The sequence below is a fragment of a genome, unplaced genomic scaffold (genome assembly GCF_019419815.1).
Source record: "Pyrus x bretschneideri cultivar Hongxiangsu unplaced genomic scaffold, Pyrus_bretschneideri_v1 Contig11, whole genome shotgun sequence".
Classification (NCBI taxonomy): Eukaryota; Viridiplantae; Streptophyta; class Magnoliopsida; order Rosales; family Rosaceae; genus Pyrus; species Pyrus x bretschneideri.
In genome coordinates this window covers 5328744-5343878 of record NW_025999402.1, presented here as the reverse complement: position 1 = coordinate 5343878, position 15135 = coordinate 5328744, and the positions used below count along the sequence as shown (strand labels likewise).

Here is a 15135-nt window from a genome sequence, read left to right as displayed (position 1 = left end):
AAACTGACGCGTTTGCTTTACAAGTCATGATTACTTTAAACCTCGATCGATCTGGCTAGGATTAATGGACTCCATGAAGTGATTTAATTCAACCAATGAGCAGCAATTAAGCAAGTACATTTGATGCTCATTAGTCAAAATTTCCTGCGTTCATGTGAGTCCATTTGTCGGCATACTGAAACTTTGCACCAGATATTCCCATTTGTATATTTCAATTGGGGATATTATATAATTAATTTAAGCTAAACATCCTATTTGGTATTTGCCACTCTACATGACCAATATTATTCGAAACCAAGAATATATTTTCGTCTGGTTTTAGTTGGCAAGCAAGGGATTTCTTGTTGTCATGTTGTGTGTCGTGATTCATAATGCGTGACGTCATCCACGCACCCTTTATTAATTTCTGTTCTTTGATCTTTTTTAATTTATTCGATCCGACGATTAATTAGAGAGGGATGTATGGATAACTCTACCCATTCATAATATGTAGTTAGCCGATTAATTGGCCATAAAAACTCTTTAAAAAGAACTAATTGCCATGGGAAATAATCCATAAGAAATGTGTCCGATTTAGGGAATGTACATGTAACGGTAAGATTGGACTGACAGATGGATAGATAGTAAAAGGAAGAACATATACCATTAGTGCCAATTAATTAATATATCATCGTTGGTTTAGAGATTCTTAATTAAGCAAGATTGAACTCTTTTATTTCTTCATAAAAGAAGCGAGCGATGTTCTAAACTATGCTTATTTACAAAAATTGCAATTTAAACAATGCGACGGATATACTGTCCTAACCAACTGCCTTGCATTTAGATTTGCAAACTCCTTGTTTAATTAAATACAAGAAAATTGGAGTGATGGCTCCTCTACAAAGTATAAGATTCAGTGGGGTAAAAAAGTATCCAGTTTTATATGGGATTATTTCTGTACATCACAAGGTAAATCAAGAACACAAAATCGGCGTAAATGTCTTCCCACAAATCCGATCCAAAACAATTACAAAACCCATAATTAATTCAAGATCAAATCCAGGTTGCACCTCCAAGCTGAACACGTCGTTTTCAAGCAAGACTGAATTATTTACTCGTTTTCTAGACACAGTGGCCACAAGTTTTCCACTGCAATCTCTGATTTTGCAGTTTCTTCTCCTAAAACAACCTTCAACTATGAAATCTGGTGCACTATTTGAGCTTGTGGGCCCTCCCATGAACACCTCTGCTGCTTCGCCTTTATTTCTGCTGCCAAAAAGATTTGATCCACTTTTCATGGTGAAGACTCTGCTAGATTTAGGGTTCTTTCCACATCCATCTTCTCCTCTATATGCATTCCATTGATCTTGCAAGCTCAACATCTGTTCATTACAATAATGGATTTGAATAAGCTTTCATGTTTCATATGATATAAGGAGAAACAAGCGTACTGCTCTGATGAACTGATTTAATTCACTTATGTTATAACTCATATAAATTCGAATTGGTTACTAAACATGCATACTACAATGAAGAGGAGGATTTGATGACAAATAATTACCTGGGGTTTGAGGGTTAGTAAGGCTCTTCCAGCTCCATCCATGAGGATAAGCCCTCCTCTAACGCAACAGTTCTTCCTTGAATAATTGTCTACTCGAAAAGTTAGAATTCCGCGATCGTCAAACACTGTAAATCCATCAGTTCCCTGGAAACTCATGCTAGATCTCTTCCACACAGTGAGCACAGACGGAGGCACATGAACATCTTCCACCTGATAATGAACCCTTTCTTTGAACGACGCGGCCGGATGTATCCTCGACATGGTTAGCTAGCTAGGAAGAAATGAAAGGTTTCGGAGAACACAGAGAGAATGATAGAGAGGAATATGAGTAGTGACAAATAGTTTCGCATTGGTTTTCCTGTCTGAAACTTGAGAATAAATCTATGTCCACAGATGTCTATATATAGGGGTAACGCTTTATGCAAAGGGATTCTCATTATAAAATAAAATAAAAAAAATAAAAAAATAAAAAATAAAAAACAAAAAAAAGGGATTAGGTGTGGTGTACATTCTACATCGAATTTTAATGATTCGAACCGTTTATTTTGTAAATCTCAATTCATAGATCATTCTTGCAAAAATTCAATTCAATCCGAAATTATTTGCCTATTTAATTATCAAGATAAAATTTCATTGTTTCTTATATAACAAAGTTTTCATTAATTTTTTAAATCCAATTAGATGTCTTAAATATTTATGATTTGGCTAATATTTTGCAATGATAATGTATGAGGTGTGACTTGAAAAATAAACGGTTTGAATCATTAAAGTTTGATGTGGTGTGAACCCCATAACTAATTCCTATTTAAAAGCTCCATATGTATACAAGTATATACTATGAGAGGACGTATGTACGTGGAAACAAAGAGAGAGAGAGTTCTCTGTTGTCTAGCTTATGGTCAACACTGCATTCTTTCGTAGGTCCCCTTTTTTGGCGCTGCAATATTCCATGAGCCTGCCTGTTTTCCTTCTATTATTTTCCATCATTTTTTATATACAACTTACAATTATTTATATATACAATTTACAAGACTCTTTTACCTCCCCAGCCAATAGGATTCTCTCCGGATCTTTTGGTGAGAATTTTGAGAATCCGTGAATCGTGTCCGTTTATCGTACATTATATGATCATTTTTTGTCAATTACTGTTTATGTTTATTTTTCGGGAATTATTATTAGCATTTCAAAAATCTCATTTGGCACTCCAAACTTTCTATAATTAGAAAGAAAAATACATTTGTGAGAAGTATAGAATGAGATTTTTGGAGTGCTAATAACAATTCCCTATTTTTAAATAAAAATATTTAAAATAATTTCTGACCGTACGATGTAGAATAAACAAATACAATTCATTGATCTTTGGGATCCTCATAAAGAGCATCCGGTGAGAACCCGGACTCCCTCACCAGCGACCAGCCTCCCTACTTTACATACATTTACAGGTTGTTTATATGTTGTGAATTTGTTTGTACTTTATGTTATTGGGATTAATTTGAATTCTTCGTCCAGTAGAATTACATATAAATAGAATCACATATAAGTATATGATACAATGAAATAACTTATCAGGCCAAATTATCTGACAATAATATAATTGTGTATTGTACCTTATCTTCATAAGTATAGACATTATATAAAATGTTTTTAAGTTGCAGTGTTCGATCTTTTGGTGGGCACATTAAGTTCATGGTCGAGGGTTAGGCCAAGTAATCATTTTATAACATTTGGCTTTGCGAATCCATTAGCAAACATCATCAATGTCATGTTTCCATGAAAACCTAAGAAATGCATCAATGGCACTAATGCCCCAGACAAAGTGGGACTCTCGATCAATGACATTATGGTTATGGGGCCGGGTAATGTTTTTTGATATACTTAGATCACGGCCCACATTACGTTATAAGACATATTAATTTTATCGTTCATTTTTATTATAATACGTAAAATAATACATCACGTAACTTGTGTTAATGATGGTCATAAAAATTTCTCACGAGGCCAAACCGACTCGTTTGCTTTACAAGTCATGATTACTATAAAACCTGGATCAATCTGGCTAGGATTAATGGACTCCATGAAGTGATTTAATTCAAACAATGAACAGCAAGTATATTTGTAGCTCACTAGCGCAAACTTCCTGCATGCATGTGAGTCCAATTGTCGGCATACTGAAACTTTTGACCAAACATTCCCATTTGTATATTTCAATTGGGGATATTTATATAAGCTCATCCTATTGGCCACTCTAGATGACCAAATTATTCGAAACCAAGAACATTTTCGTACGGTTTAGTTGGGAAAAAAAAAAATAAATAAAAATAGGGATTTCCTTTTGACATGTTGCGTGTCGTGATTCATTATGGTCACATTCTCTGTTAATTTTTGTTATTTTGTTCTTTTTATTTCATTCGATCTGAGAACTAAAAATTGATAATGGTGTATGAATAACACCCAACACCACCCCCCCCCCCCCCCCCCCAAGGAATTTGTTTGATCAAGGGAATGAAAATGTAAGATTGGACTGACAGATGGATAAATAGTAAAAGAGAGAACAGATACTGGGCACCGTTAGTGCCAATTAATTAATATTTCATCGTTGGTTTAGAGATTTTTAATTAAGCAAGTTGCTCAGTGCCCATTGTTTTGAGTCACTAAAGCACTAACAAATCACTATAACGTATTGAACGCGGGTTCATATTTTATCCATCCAAAGATTACCACTTTTCTAAAATTGTCAATTAATTTTGATTTTCATTACACATCATTGACACAACAGAAGTGATAGGTTAAAGTGGGATCACCGTTAGATAGAGTTGGTATGCCAGAGAAGTGAAAGAAATTATCATTTTGATTGGGGAGGGGCTTGGAAAACCAAAAATCGAGAAAAACCGAGTAGAATATCAAAACCGAAAATTCCGAACCAAACCCAAATCTAGTGGTTGTTTTGATTTCGATTTCGATGGTTCAAAAATTGAACTGAAGTGAATGAGATATAAAATAATACTCCTTTTTTTATATTTATGTTGAATATTCATTTTTCAAGTCAGCCATTAGACTAATTTCAATTCAAGCCTAGTTATCTTATATTTGATATTTCAATCCAGGCCCATTTCTTAAATCTCCACATTTTTTTTCTTCATTTCTAGGTTTAAAATATAAAAATTTGAAGAAAAACGAAATTGAACAAAAAAAAAAAAAAAAAAACTAAACTGAAACAATTCGGTATTTACTTTACAAATTGCAAGAACTGAACCAAATAGTAATTTCAAGTTGTTATTTTGGCTAAAAATCAAACCAAAATGAACTAAATCCACTCCTAATTTTGACCCACTAAACGTTATTAAACTCCCAAAATTCATCATATGTTGTGGGAGACTAGTTTGATTCATATCTCGTTGTTCCCTTTCCAAAAAGATATCTTGATTTAGAAACAAACTTCGTAAAGTCCAAAAACATGGTTCATTGTAAAAGACACTAGCAATCTAGAAATCATTATTCACGCCGAAACTCACCAATCTAAGATGTTGTTCCAATTCTACATCAACTATAATTATCAAGAACTTTTGTATTTAGAAACACAAAACTAATCACATTGTTGACATTCTTTCTAAAAAAATAGGCCTTATCATTATGCATGAATATTTTGTACTATAATATTTTATAAATAAATAAAAAACTGATGTTTGTTATTTTTATCTCCCTTATTTTCATCATGTACATGTACAACAATAACAAAAAGGGAGCCTCTCAAATGGAAGCCGACATCCATTAAAACAAAGGGATCAAGTTGGGTGATAAGCAGCCATCGACCTATGTGCCCCATGCACATAAATTCGGCTTCTCTCCATTGATCCCGTCCACTAATATTTACTATAATTTAATTAGGCATCCATGTTATATTGATAAACCATCAATCCTGAGATAAAGAAGATGATGATGATGTCTTTTTACTGAGTATATAGCATATGTTTAAATAGGGTCAATTACTTTGGGTTTTTAAAAGAGGGTCAATTATTTCACCAACTTTTAAACGGAGTAAAGTTTTACATATTCTGAAAACGTCAATTACAAAGCAAAAAGGTATCAATACAAAAGCTAGACTTCACAACCTCATCAAATTGTGATATGATTTTGAAAAGTTGAGTGTACATACGTAGAGAATTGATTTGCACACATATTTTCCCTCTCTTTATACATTTATGTTTATTTTTTGTCTACTTTTTGAATAAATAAAAAAAATTAAATAACATAAATAAATAACTAGGAGTTTGTAGAAAGAGAAAAAATATGCGCGAATATCCTTATATGTATATGTACCAGGCACCACATAAAATACTTATGGATATAACTCTCACACAGATTTTAAAGTTTGGTATCTTGAATAAGTTTGCTACAAATTGTATATCAATCACAGCACTGAACACATCTTGTTGAGAGTGAATATCAAATCGGAAAAAAGAAGAAATTTTGCATGTACTCTACTTCTCATATTGTCAATTGGTTTTATAGTTGAACTTCAATTTCAAAGTAGGTTGGCACACATGTAAAGCCCAATAGCCACAAGCATTCTACGTCATCTAATTTGAATTGTTTACGTGTTAGACTTGAAAACTCGTTGCATGTAAGGGAGCATGTGAGAATGTGAGTACAAAGTCCCATGACGGTGAGGAATCAATTCATACAAGGACTTATAAGAAGTTGAGCTACTTTCTATTTGTCAATTGGTTTAATGCTGAAACCTTAACTTTCCATCTCTTACGAGAAAATAGATATAATTCGAATAATTATACTTCAAATCAAATGACACTTTCCGTCATCTTTTACGTGCATGCATGGCATATTATCCGAACTAAATTCTGTCCCGTCATGACCAGAAATCCCCGAATTCACGCTCCTGGTAATGAAATAGCTCGTGGATCTAACTTCGCAGACACAGAAATTGAAAAGGGTTGGATCAATTCCTCCTCTAATTAAGATTAAAATAACATATGGTATGTGTAAACCCGAAATGTATGAATGTTTATATAAAATATTGACGTGAGTGGCGTAATTAGAAATTAACATTAACATAATCCAGGAAAACTCAAAAGCTACATGACATTAGGTTGAGTTGGATCATCGTCTTCTTCAAATACGGCAACAGATTAAAGCAACAAAATAAATAAACGTGGATTAAGACTAAGGATGCAATAGTGGCTTAAGGATAACGATTAACGACGTTTCACAATTCATTAGTGGATAACATATACAAATTATTATTAAACTAAATATAACTGTTCGTGGTCTGACATAAAATATAGTACAAGAGCAGCCTTCTATCTATTTGAAGGAGGTGACTGGGGTGAGATTTTTTTTTTAAGTGCCCCATGAAGTAAATTAAACCATTATCTGATTAAGTTATAAGGATAGCTGCAGCTTTCAGCAGGTTGCACAACTACTGATCGAGACATGCACCACCTCGTGTTAATTTGTAAACCGAGAAGGACTTTCATGGGTACACATTATGATAGAACCGAGACTTTCGTGTTTATGATATCATCTCCCTTTAGGCTATAACTTACAATCCCGTATGAACTTGTGTTGTTTTGCTTATCGTTTTCATTAATCGACTTTAGATAATTATCCCCACTTTGGTAGTGATGTTGATGGGAGAGTGAGAAGAGTATATATACTAGACATGACATTAGTTAAAGTGAGAAGCGTGCAACTTTTTATTTGACTTGCTTCTCCATAACCATGCTGACATTTAGATTATTCCAGTAATTAATTAACCAAATCCTTTTTACGGGAAATGAAGGGAGAGGAATGTCTTACGATGGATAATGTTGTTAAACCTCATGCACACACTTCAAAAATATCTTCGTAACACATACAGCCACATATACATAACCCTAATATATAATTGGCATTATCCCTAGTGAGAATTACTTTAGTCTAAAGAAGCTGGCAAAATTGCACTGTAGAAATGAACAGTGTTTTAGGCCGAATTTCACTTTATTTACGAGGTTGCCACTGACTCTGTCTGCCGTTGATCATGATGCCGCGTGTTGATAATCGTGGTTAGGCAGGGGTGCGATGGTCGTTTTGAGTCTAGGGTTTCGAACGGATTGGGTGGGTTAGGGAGACTTTCATTTCCCTTCTTTCTGTGAGCTTCAGAGGGACTCGGTGAGACCATGCCGTCAGGAGAAAGAGCGGGAGGGAGAGAGATAGGGATTTGGTGAGGGGAAGGCATATGGCTTGCAGGTAGACAGTCATAGGGGTGTACGATTCAAGGGGAGAGAGGAGATTGAGTGGTTGCATCACTCTCACAAGGTTTCATATTTTTCACAGGACCCGCTCACCCTATGGGCACCCGCGCCGGTGGGCTTGGCCCTTCCATCTCCTCCAACCGCAGGTGCATATATGTATATATATCTGTCAAATCTACTTATTTGCATATGTGTCTTTGTAGGGTTTGTTCCTGATCATTTTTAACAATCTATGCACTTATATTGCTTTGGATTAGGATTTCAAATTGAGGTTTTTAATACGTTTGTTTTGGAATTTTTGAGATTGTTGGAAATTTTAGGGTTTGATGATTTTTATTTCAAATATTCAGTTTTAAGAAGCATATTAACAATGCACAAGGAGGAGCCAAGGCAAGTGTAGCCACTGTAAACACGAAGGATTCCAGTATTGCTTCTGCGCAACACGACGTTGTACAAAATGGAGCCCGTGTACATCCCCAATTACATGGTACAGATTTCTAAGTATCAGTTCTCTTTTAGTCTAGAAAATGTATGTGTTTGAAGGAGTTCGGGAATATTAGATAATTGTGTTCTTTTTTAACATCTGAGTTGCCCATTTTGTTTGATTTTCATTTCTTGGCAATGTTTTTCCTTCTACTGATTTAATGTAGGAGGTTCTGATACGCCCATTGCAAGCACGCTTCCCGGACAGCTGAAGCTTCAGCCTTTCAGAAAAGCTCCCGAACTTTTCCAAAGGCTCCGACTTCTCAGAGAAGCTCTGCAACTGTTCCAAAGGTTCCAAAGGCTCTGACTTCTCAAGAACACCACCTCTCTTTCATCAACAAAGCTTGATAATTTGTTTTATTTATTTTTTTTGGAAAAATTCCCGATTTTGATTTTTTCAATTTTTTTTTTTGTTTTGTTTTTGTTAATTGCAGCTGCCAGTAGCAATTTTCCCAGTACACATGCCCTTGATACAGCTCACGCTACTGTTCCCTGTACCGCTACAAGGTATGCATGCTGATTTTTCCATATTCTTATTTATTTTATTTTGTAATATTTAGCAAAATCAAACATTTGATCACCTTCTTTTGATTTTGGGTTTGGTGGGTTTGATGCGTACTAATAAATTTATTTGGTTTTGGTTGATCTGAAATTGGTGATTGCATAACACGTTGGAATGTGAATTTTCATGCGTTTTGTAATTCTGAGTCTGTGTTTGAATGCTGTAATATGTTGGATTACCTAGATACTGGCCTTCCATGACTCCCTTGATTTATGCATGATGGAACTAAGTTACTTTAGAATAGATAATTTTTCTGGTCTTCTTACTTTTGTTGGAATGTTGTTAATGTAATTTGTTAATTTTGGATATTTGTTTGTCATGGGTTCTGTAGAATTAGACTCCAATTGTGTCATCTGGTTTTCTGATTTTTTTTCTCAATTAGGATTAGTTCTTACCAATTTCCTATGAGATTTGTGCATGTTTGTTTGTTAATGCTCATTGCTCGGTGAGGGTTTCAGGGATGGGAGGTCATAGAGATAGAGATAGAGATAGAGATAGAGATAGATAGAGGGAGACAGAAAGGGAGAATGAGAGGGAGATGGATAGAGAGGGAGAGGGAGAGAGGGAGAGAGGGAGACAGACAGAGAAAGAGTGATTTATGCATGATGGAACTAAGTTACTTTAGAATAGATAATTTTTCTGGTCTTCTTACTTTTGTTGGAATGTTGTTAATGTAATTTGTTAATTTTGGATATTTTTTTGTCATGGGTTCTGTAGAATTAGACTCCAATTGTGTCCTCTGGTTTTCTGATTTTTTTTCTCAATTAGGATTAGTTCTTACCAATTTCCTATGAGATTTGTGCATGTTTGTTTGTTAATGCTCATTGCTCGGTGAGGGTTTCAGGGATGGGAGGTCATAGAGATAGAGATAGAGATAGAGGTAGAGATAGAGATAGAGATAGATAGAGGGAGACAGAAAGGGAGAAGGAGAGGGAGATGGATAGAGAGGGAGAGGGAGAGAGGGAGAGAGACAGAGAAAGAGTGATAGAGAGAGAGAGAGGGAGAGGGAGGAGTGGGGATCTCATCACCATTGCTGCAGATCCTCGATTTCATGAGTGGGAGAGGGGGGACAGTCAGAGAAAAGCACGGGGGCCATCGGGATTTGAGGGAGAGGAGGAGGGATCGTGGCTAGGGGTTTGGGTTTATCCTATCTTTCTCATCGCTTTCAGAATTCTATATATATATATATATATATGCCAATGGAAGTTAATAATTTTATTGTTCTCTGGGGTTGGTTTTGTTCATGAATAAAGTACTGTGTTTTCGCTGTATTTTGGTTTCAAGAAGTTGATGGTTTTGGGTTATGTTCTTTTTTCCCTTTTTTCTCAATTCTCAGTGAGTGGCACTTTTTCTCAATGGAAGATGATAGTTCAAATGTGTCAATGGTTCTGGAAATACGATTACAAGTTTACGTACATTCAGTCTACCAACAGCATTTCTATGCACACAACTCAAGACACATGGATATGTTCCAATCTCAGCGACAAGCACTACTATGAGGCCACTACCATATGCGAATATCTTCATACATGTCGGTTCCCTTTCTCACCCTCTTCATGTTTTATCCAATATTATGTTTTTTATCTGATTTCATGTGTTTTCTTGACGCTTTTCCATTCTTTGATATGGGTAATTTGTTGTTATGTTTTCATGATCTGGGTCTTTTTTCAATTTGCATTTTGGTTGTCCAAGATTTCTAAGTTTTTTTATTTATAAAAATATAAGAACAAATTAAACTGAACATCAAGGAGTTTATTATGATCAACTTTTTGAAGTGTCGGTAACACTTCGCTTTAGGAATATGTAAAACTACCAATCATTGTTTGATAATTCCTCATGTAATGAACGACTTGGACTTTACCATAAATTAATTTAATTTCTATTACAGCAAATCTGGTCATTTTCTATGTAAGTTTCCCTTCATGGTTCAGTTCTGGCATTCCCCTCAAAACATCATTTGTGTCATTTCCTTTTTTTCTGTGTTCAGCTTACATACCTTACATATATATTGGAGACTACAACGACAAAAGATGTCAGTTGAATGTATATAAAAGCCAAGCTGCTTATCTTATCGACCTCATTCACTCATGTGTCCCTCTGTTCATTCATGATTGTTTTAAATTTATTCAGGTTAAATGTGTTTTATTCATGCAGTTACGTCTAAAATAGTTGATTCCCGCCGCAACACACGGGCATATTTTCTATATAGACTAAGATTTGGTAATATATGGAGGTGAGATGAGCTATTTCATTCCGAACTAAGACCTAAGAATCTTCGCAATTCTTATCCTTTAAATTTTGCATTTTTTTAAAATATTTATTAATTTTTTGGTGATGCAGGCAGATGAGCATGTTCGAAGGGAAATCATGAGCCATAGATCACTGAAGCATCCGAATATCATTCGATCCAAAGAGGTTAGTGATCATAAACTATTTTCATTTTGTATTTTTTTTAAATATTTATTTAATTTTGGTGATGCAGATGCAGATGGATGAACATGTTCAAAGGGAAATCACAAACCATAAATCACTGAAGAATCCGAATATCATTCGATTCAAAGAGGTCAGTGATCACTATTCAATCCTTTTTTAGGTTTCAAACGATACTATTAAATGGTTTTCAACATTGGATTTAATAAACCTCTAATACAGGTTTAGAGTTTTGGTTTGGCTTTGATGTTTTCCACCATCACAGATTTTCCCTGATTCTTTCTATTTTTATTATACTTATAAATGAAATTGTTCCCTGGATTGCAGTTACTTTTCAGCATCCGACAACACTGATATAGCATTTGATGTACACTTCACTTTTGAAACCCAATCGGAATTATGTTCCGGTCAATATTGAGGATCCAGGTAGTTCTAGGTCTCTCTTTTCTCTCTTTCCCCCTCCCTATATGTAGTTTAATCTAATTGAACAGCTCTATTTATTTAAGATTTAGTTGCGTTCGTTATTACTAAAATTTGTTGCAAGAAATTGGGGGATGAATTTGGTTTCGGGGGAATGTTATCCTTTTTTATTCTTATACTGCACAGAAAAAAAAAAAAAAAGCAATGCATTGGGTGCAAGTATGTGTTTTTTATCATTTATTTCTGTAGTTTGAAAGTCAATTGTGTTTTTGTTGCCGCATCATATAATTATTCAAAATGCCCTTTTTAGCATTTCAATACCATTTGCACGTCATTGTTAGCACTTCGAATACCTTATCCCCAATTTCAAGATCATGCAAAACAATGTGACATTGCCTCTCTGTTTATCTTAACATTGCCTCTCTGTTTTTGGTATCTTTGTTTATCTCTCTGACAAACAAGTGCATGGTTTTCACATAATCACATTACGTGTTTCTTTATCAAACTGTATACGATTTCTGATTCTTTCACGTATCAGACAATATAACGAACTTGAACCCAAAGAAGACAATAAATGTCAGGCTGCTATGTACAGGTGACATACAAGCATCTGTATTTCATTCGAAAATCAGGTGAAATACAGGTGTTTTTATCTGCAAAAAAATTCGGATATGGTGTCCTAATAACTTTCTCATGCTATTCTATTTGATTCTTTAATAAAAGTTTTGTAGTTTTTAGATTTGGTGGATCTTAGTAAATTAGGTAGTAAAAAGTACTCTTTTGCTTATTCTCAATGTAGTCAAATTTTCTCAAGACAATTTGAGCAGGGAAAAACAATGTCAAACATATGTCGTATATATAAACGTTTCTTTTGGTTGTGAAGATACACTATGGAGTGTGCATATTTGAATTGTCAGTTTCCTCAAGTGTATTCAATCTCCCATTTCATTATATAGACCTCACGTGGTACTTAATTGTTCTCCACTAAGATGCATGCTTCAGTACAATCGAATGAAAAAAAAAAAAAGACCATTGCAATGTTGGTATTTCGTATATCTTATTTATAACTATGTTTTCTATTGCAAATTATTGCCACAACAATTTATATACGTGAGGTCCATGTGGCTATTATGCGTGCATTATTTTCTTCTAAGTGAGGATACGGGAAGTTTTCCTCATTATGCTCCTATGCCCAGTTGGTCGGGTGTATATGACTTGCAGTGAGCTCAGGGACACAGATTGGTTAGTTCATCCATGATGCTGAGTCCTATCTTGAATGGTATCTTGGCCGCCGCGTTTTAGATGCTTAGGTCCGTGATTGAAGTGTTATTTGTAGTTTTTTTCTTCTTTTCAGAATTCATAATGTTTGTAACTATAAAAAACAATATACTTTTATACCTCTGTTTCTCTTTTCTTTGTTTTCATGAGAAAGTAATTGTCATTGGCAGCACTATAAAAAACAATCTCTCTGCATTATTCTCTGCTTCATACATAATTACATGATTTTAGGTTTAATATCTAGCTTTTTAGTTGTAGATTACTTATATGGGTCTTTAACTGCAATATCAAATTTCTTACTTTTTTCATGTTTTTACTTTTGACTTGCTGATATCTATTTTAGAATGTGGAATTATATCTAATATTTGTTTATTTTCTGACTGTCTTAATGCCTCACTGTCTGTAGATTTTAAATTTTGGTAAGAACCATGAAAATGATTGAAAAGCATGATGTTGTTTTCGAAATATATATTAGCATCCCCTTCTCACCCAACTGCCAAAATTAGGTGGCTTGACTTGAGGTGTTTTCAGATATTGTAATTGAATGAACAATTAGGTTACACTTTAACAAAAATGTGTAAAAAGGGTTGATAACCGCATTTTTAAGAGAGAAGTACTATTTTGTCTAATCCTTTTGAGTTCCCATATATCTTCATTGTTTCATTTATACATCTGTTGGAGGATTGGAGGGGATTGGGAGGCAGATGAGTGAGACTTCTGATGGTTACACAGAAATAAATGGTCTCTCACATCTTGAACCAGATTATTATTGGTTTGGCAGGTATGAATGATTCTAGCCTTTTTTTTAGAGGAACTATGCTTTCCATTTCAAACAGAATATTCTGTTATTAGAAGCAATTACATAGAGTTTGGCCAACTAAAATGGCTGGACAGAAAAAATGGTCCTAATTGTTCACTCTCTAATGATGTTGGCAAGTAACGTTGATTGTTCTAAACGCTGGCAGTGCTTCTGTTTTCCACAATGTAAGCCCAAGATTATGCAATGGTGCTCAATTTGGATTTGTTGCATAGCTAGAAGGATTATCTTGCAGTAATTGTTGAAGACTGTTATATGCCAAGGTATTGATTCTTTCGAATCCCAGTTAAAAAAAAAAGAGTCAGATTTACATATATTTTGCATCATTATAATTAGTCTACTTGGGTTAGCTTAAGATTACAGAGAACAGCCTACTACATGGGGGAATAAATCTTTCTTATAGCATGCATATCCATATATAGCAAGCAAAGTTTCACTTGGTTCTTAGGCACTAGACCGTCTTTCCTTTAGCTTATAATTAGCTGCTCATGAATTCTTGCCATCTTATTTTATTCTTCTTATTGGGGTGTTTTACAGCACCGTATATTTTTTCAAGGAGCTTCCTCAGTTTGTTGTCAAGGCTGGTTCAATTTTAAGTAATATTTATGGTGTAGATTGGGAAAACAAACTTGAGGTATTAATTTTTCAGAGATAGTTTATGCTTGAAATTAGCCCTGTTTTTATATCTTCCAACATTCTGTTTTCTTGGAGTTACTGTGTGCTTGAAAACTTGCTGAAACAACAATGGAACAGTTATTTTGTTTTTTGTTAACTGCTGAAACAGGTGCTAGGCCTACAGGCCATATATTTTGCTACCTTAACTGCAGGGTAAAATATGTCTGGACTACATCTTGCTTTTGTTTCTTACGGAAATAGGCATCCTGCATTTTTTTTCTTTGAACATTAGTGCTTGAAAGCTTAGCTGCTGAAACAAAAACAGAACACTTTTAATGTTTTTTGTTAACTGCTGAAACAGGCCGTTGGCCTACAGGACATATATTTTGCCATCTTAACTTCAGAGGCAATATATGTGTGAACTGTATGTTGTTTCTGTTTCTTATGGAAACAGACAATTTTTTGCAATCACATCTTTTGTAATCAAGAACGTTCTGTTAATTGTACAATGTCTTTTCATATCAGTTATGTTGAATGTATACAAAAATCAAGATGCTTATCTTACCGACTATTTTCACTCATCTATCCTTCTATTCATTCATGATTATGTTTAATTTATTCGGGTTAAATGTGTCTTATTCATGCAGTTAAAGCTGGTGCATTCAAGTCCCGCAGCAACGCGCGGGCATATTTTCTAGTATATACTAAACTTAATGATGAAATGAGCGGTGACAATTAAACT

At 34.5% G+C, this 15135-nt stretch overlaps 1 protein-coding gene and 2 long non-coding RNA genes across 7 annotated transcripts; 2 read left to right on the top strand and 1 right to left on the bottom strand.

Annotated features, from left to right (window-relative positions):
• Positions 1-891: 891 nt before the first annotated feature.
• Positions 892-1926, bottom strand: LOC103960162 (protein LURP-one-related 5). The gene is made up of 2 exons (XM_009372578.2): positions 1541-1926; positions 892-1361 (listed from the first exon to the last, which is right to left on the bottom strand). Exons 1-2 carry the CDS (start codon positions 1799-1801, stop codon positions 954-956), a joined length of 669 nt encoding a protein of 222 aa, XP_009370853.1. The 5' UTR covers positions 1802-1926; the 3' UTR covers positions 892-953.
• A 5842-nt stretch (positions 1927-7768) lies between these two features.
• Positions 7769-11799, top strand: LOC103947694. Of its 3 annotated transcripts, none has more exons than XR_007255147.1 (9): positions 7769-7934; positions 8139-8275; positions 8439-8562; positions 8706-8778; positions 10170-10364; positions 10988-11066; positions 11174-11248; positions 11316-11396; positions 11591-11799. It is a non-coding gene; the product is annotated as an uncharacterized LOC103947694 (long non-coding RNA). The 3 variants fall into 3 exon arrangements; XR_007255150.1 differs by having other exon boundaries at positions 7769-7944; XR_007255148.1 differs by lacking the exon at positions 10988-11066.
• Positions 11800-12841: 1042 nt separating this feature from the next.
• Positions 12842-15093, top strand: LOC125473280. 3 transcript variants are annotated; one of them, XR_007255153.1, is made up of 4 exons: positions 12842-13742; positions 13927-14041; positions 14316-14412; positions 15041-15093. It is a non-coding gene; the product is annotated as an uncharacterized LOC125473280 (long non-coding RNA). The 3 variants fall into 3 exon arrangements; XR_007255152.1 differs by lacking the exon at positions 15041-15093 and adding an exon at positions 14563-14957; XR_007255151.1 differs by lacking the exon at positions 15041-15093 and having other exon boundaries at positions 14316-14957.
• The last annotated feature ends 42 nt before the right edge of the window (positions 15094-15135 follow it).

Excerpts from the sequence above, each read along its gene's own strand:
- LOC103960162 (XM_009372578.2), bottom strand. The coding sequence starts at position 1,801 with ATGTCGAGGATACATCCGGCCGCGTCGTTCAAAGAAAGGGTTCATTAT. Across the intron at positions 1,362-1,540 it reads TACTAACCCTCAAACCCCAG|ATGTTGAGCTTGCAAGATCA; the intron begins GTAATTATTTGT and ends TGTAATGAACAG.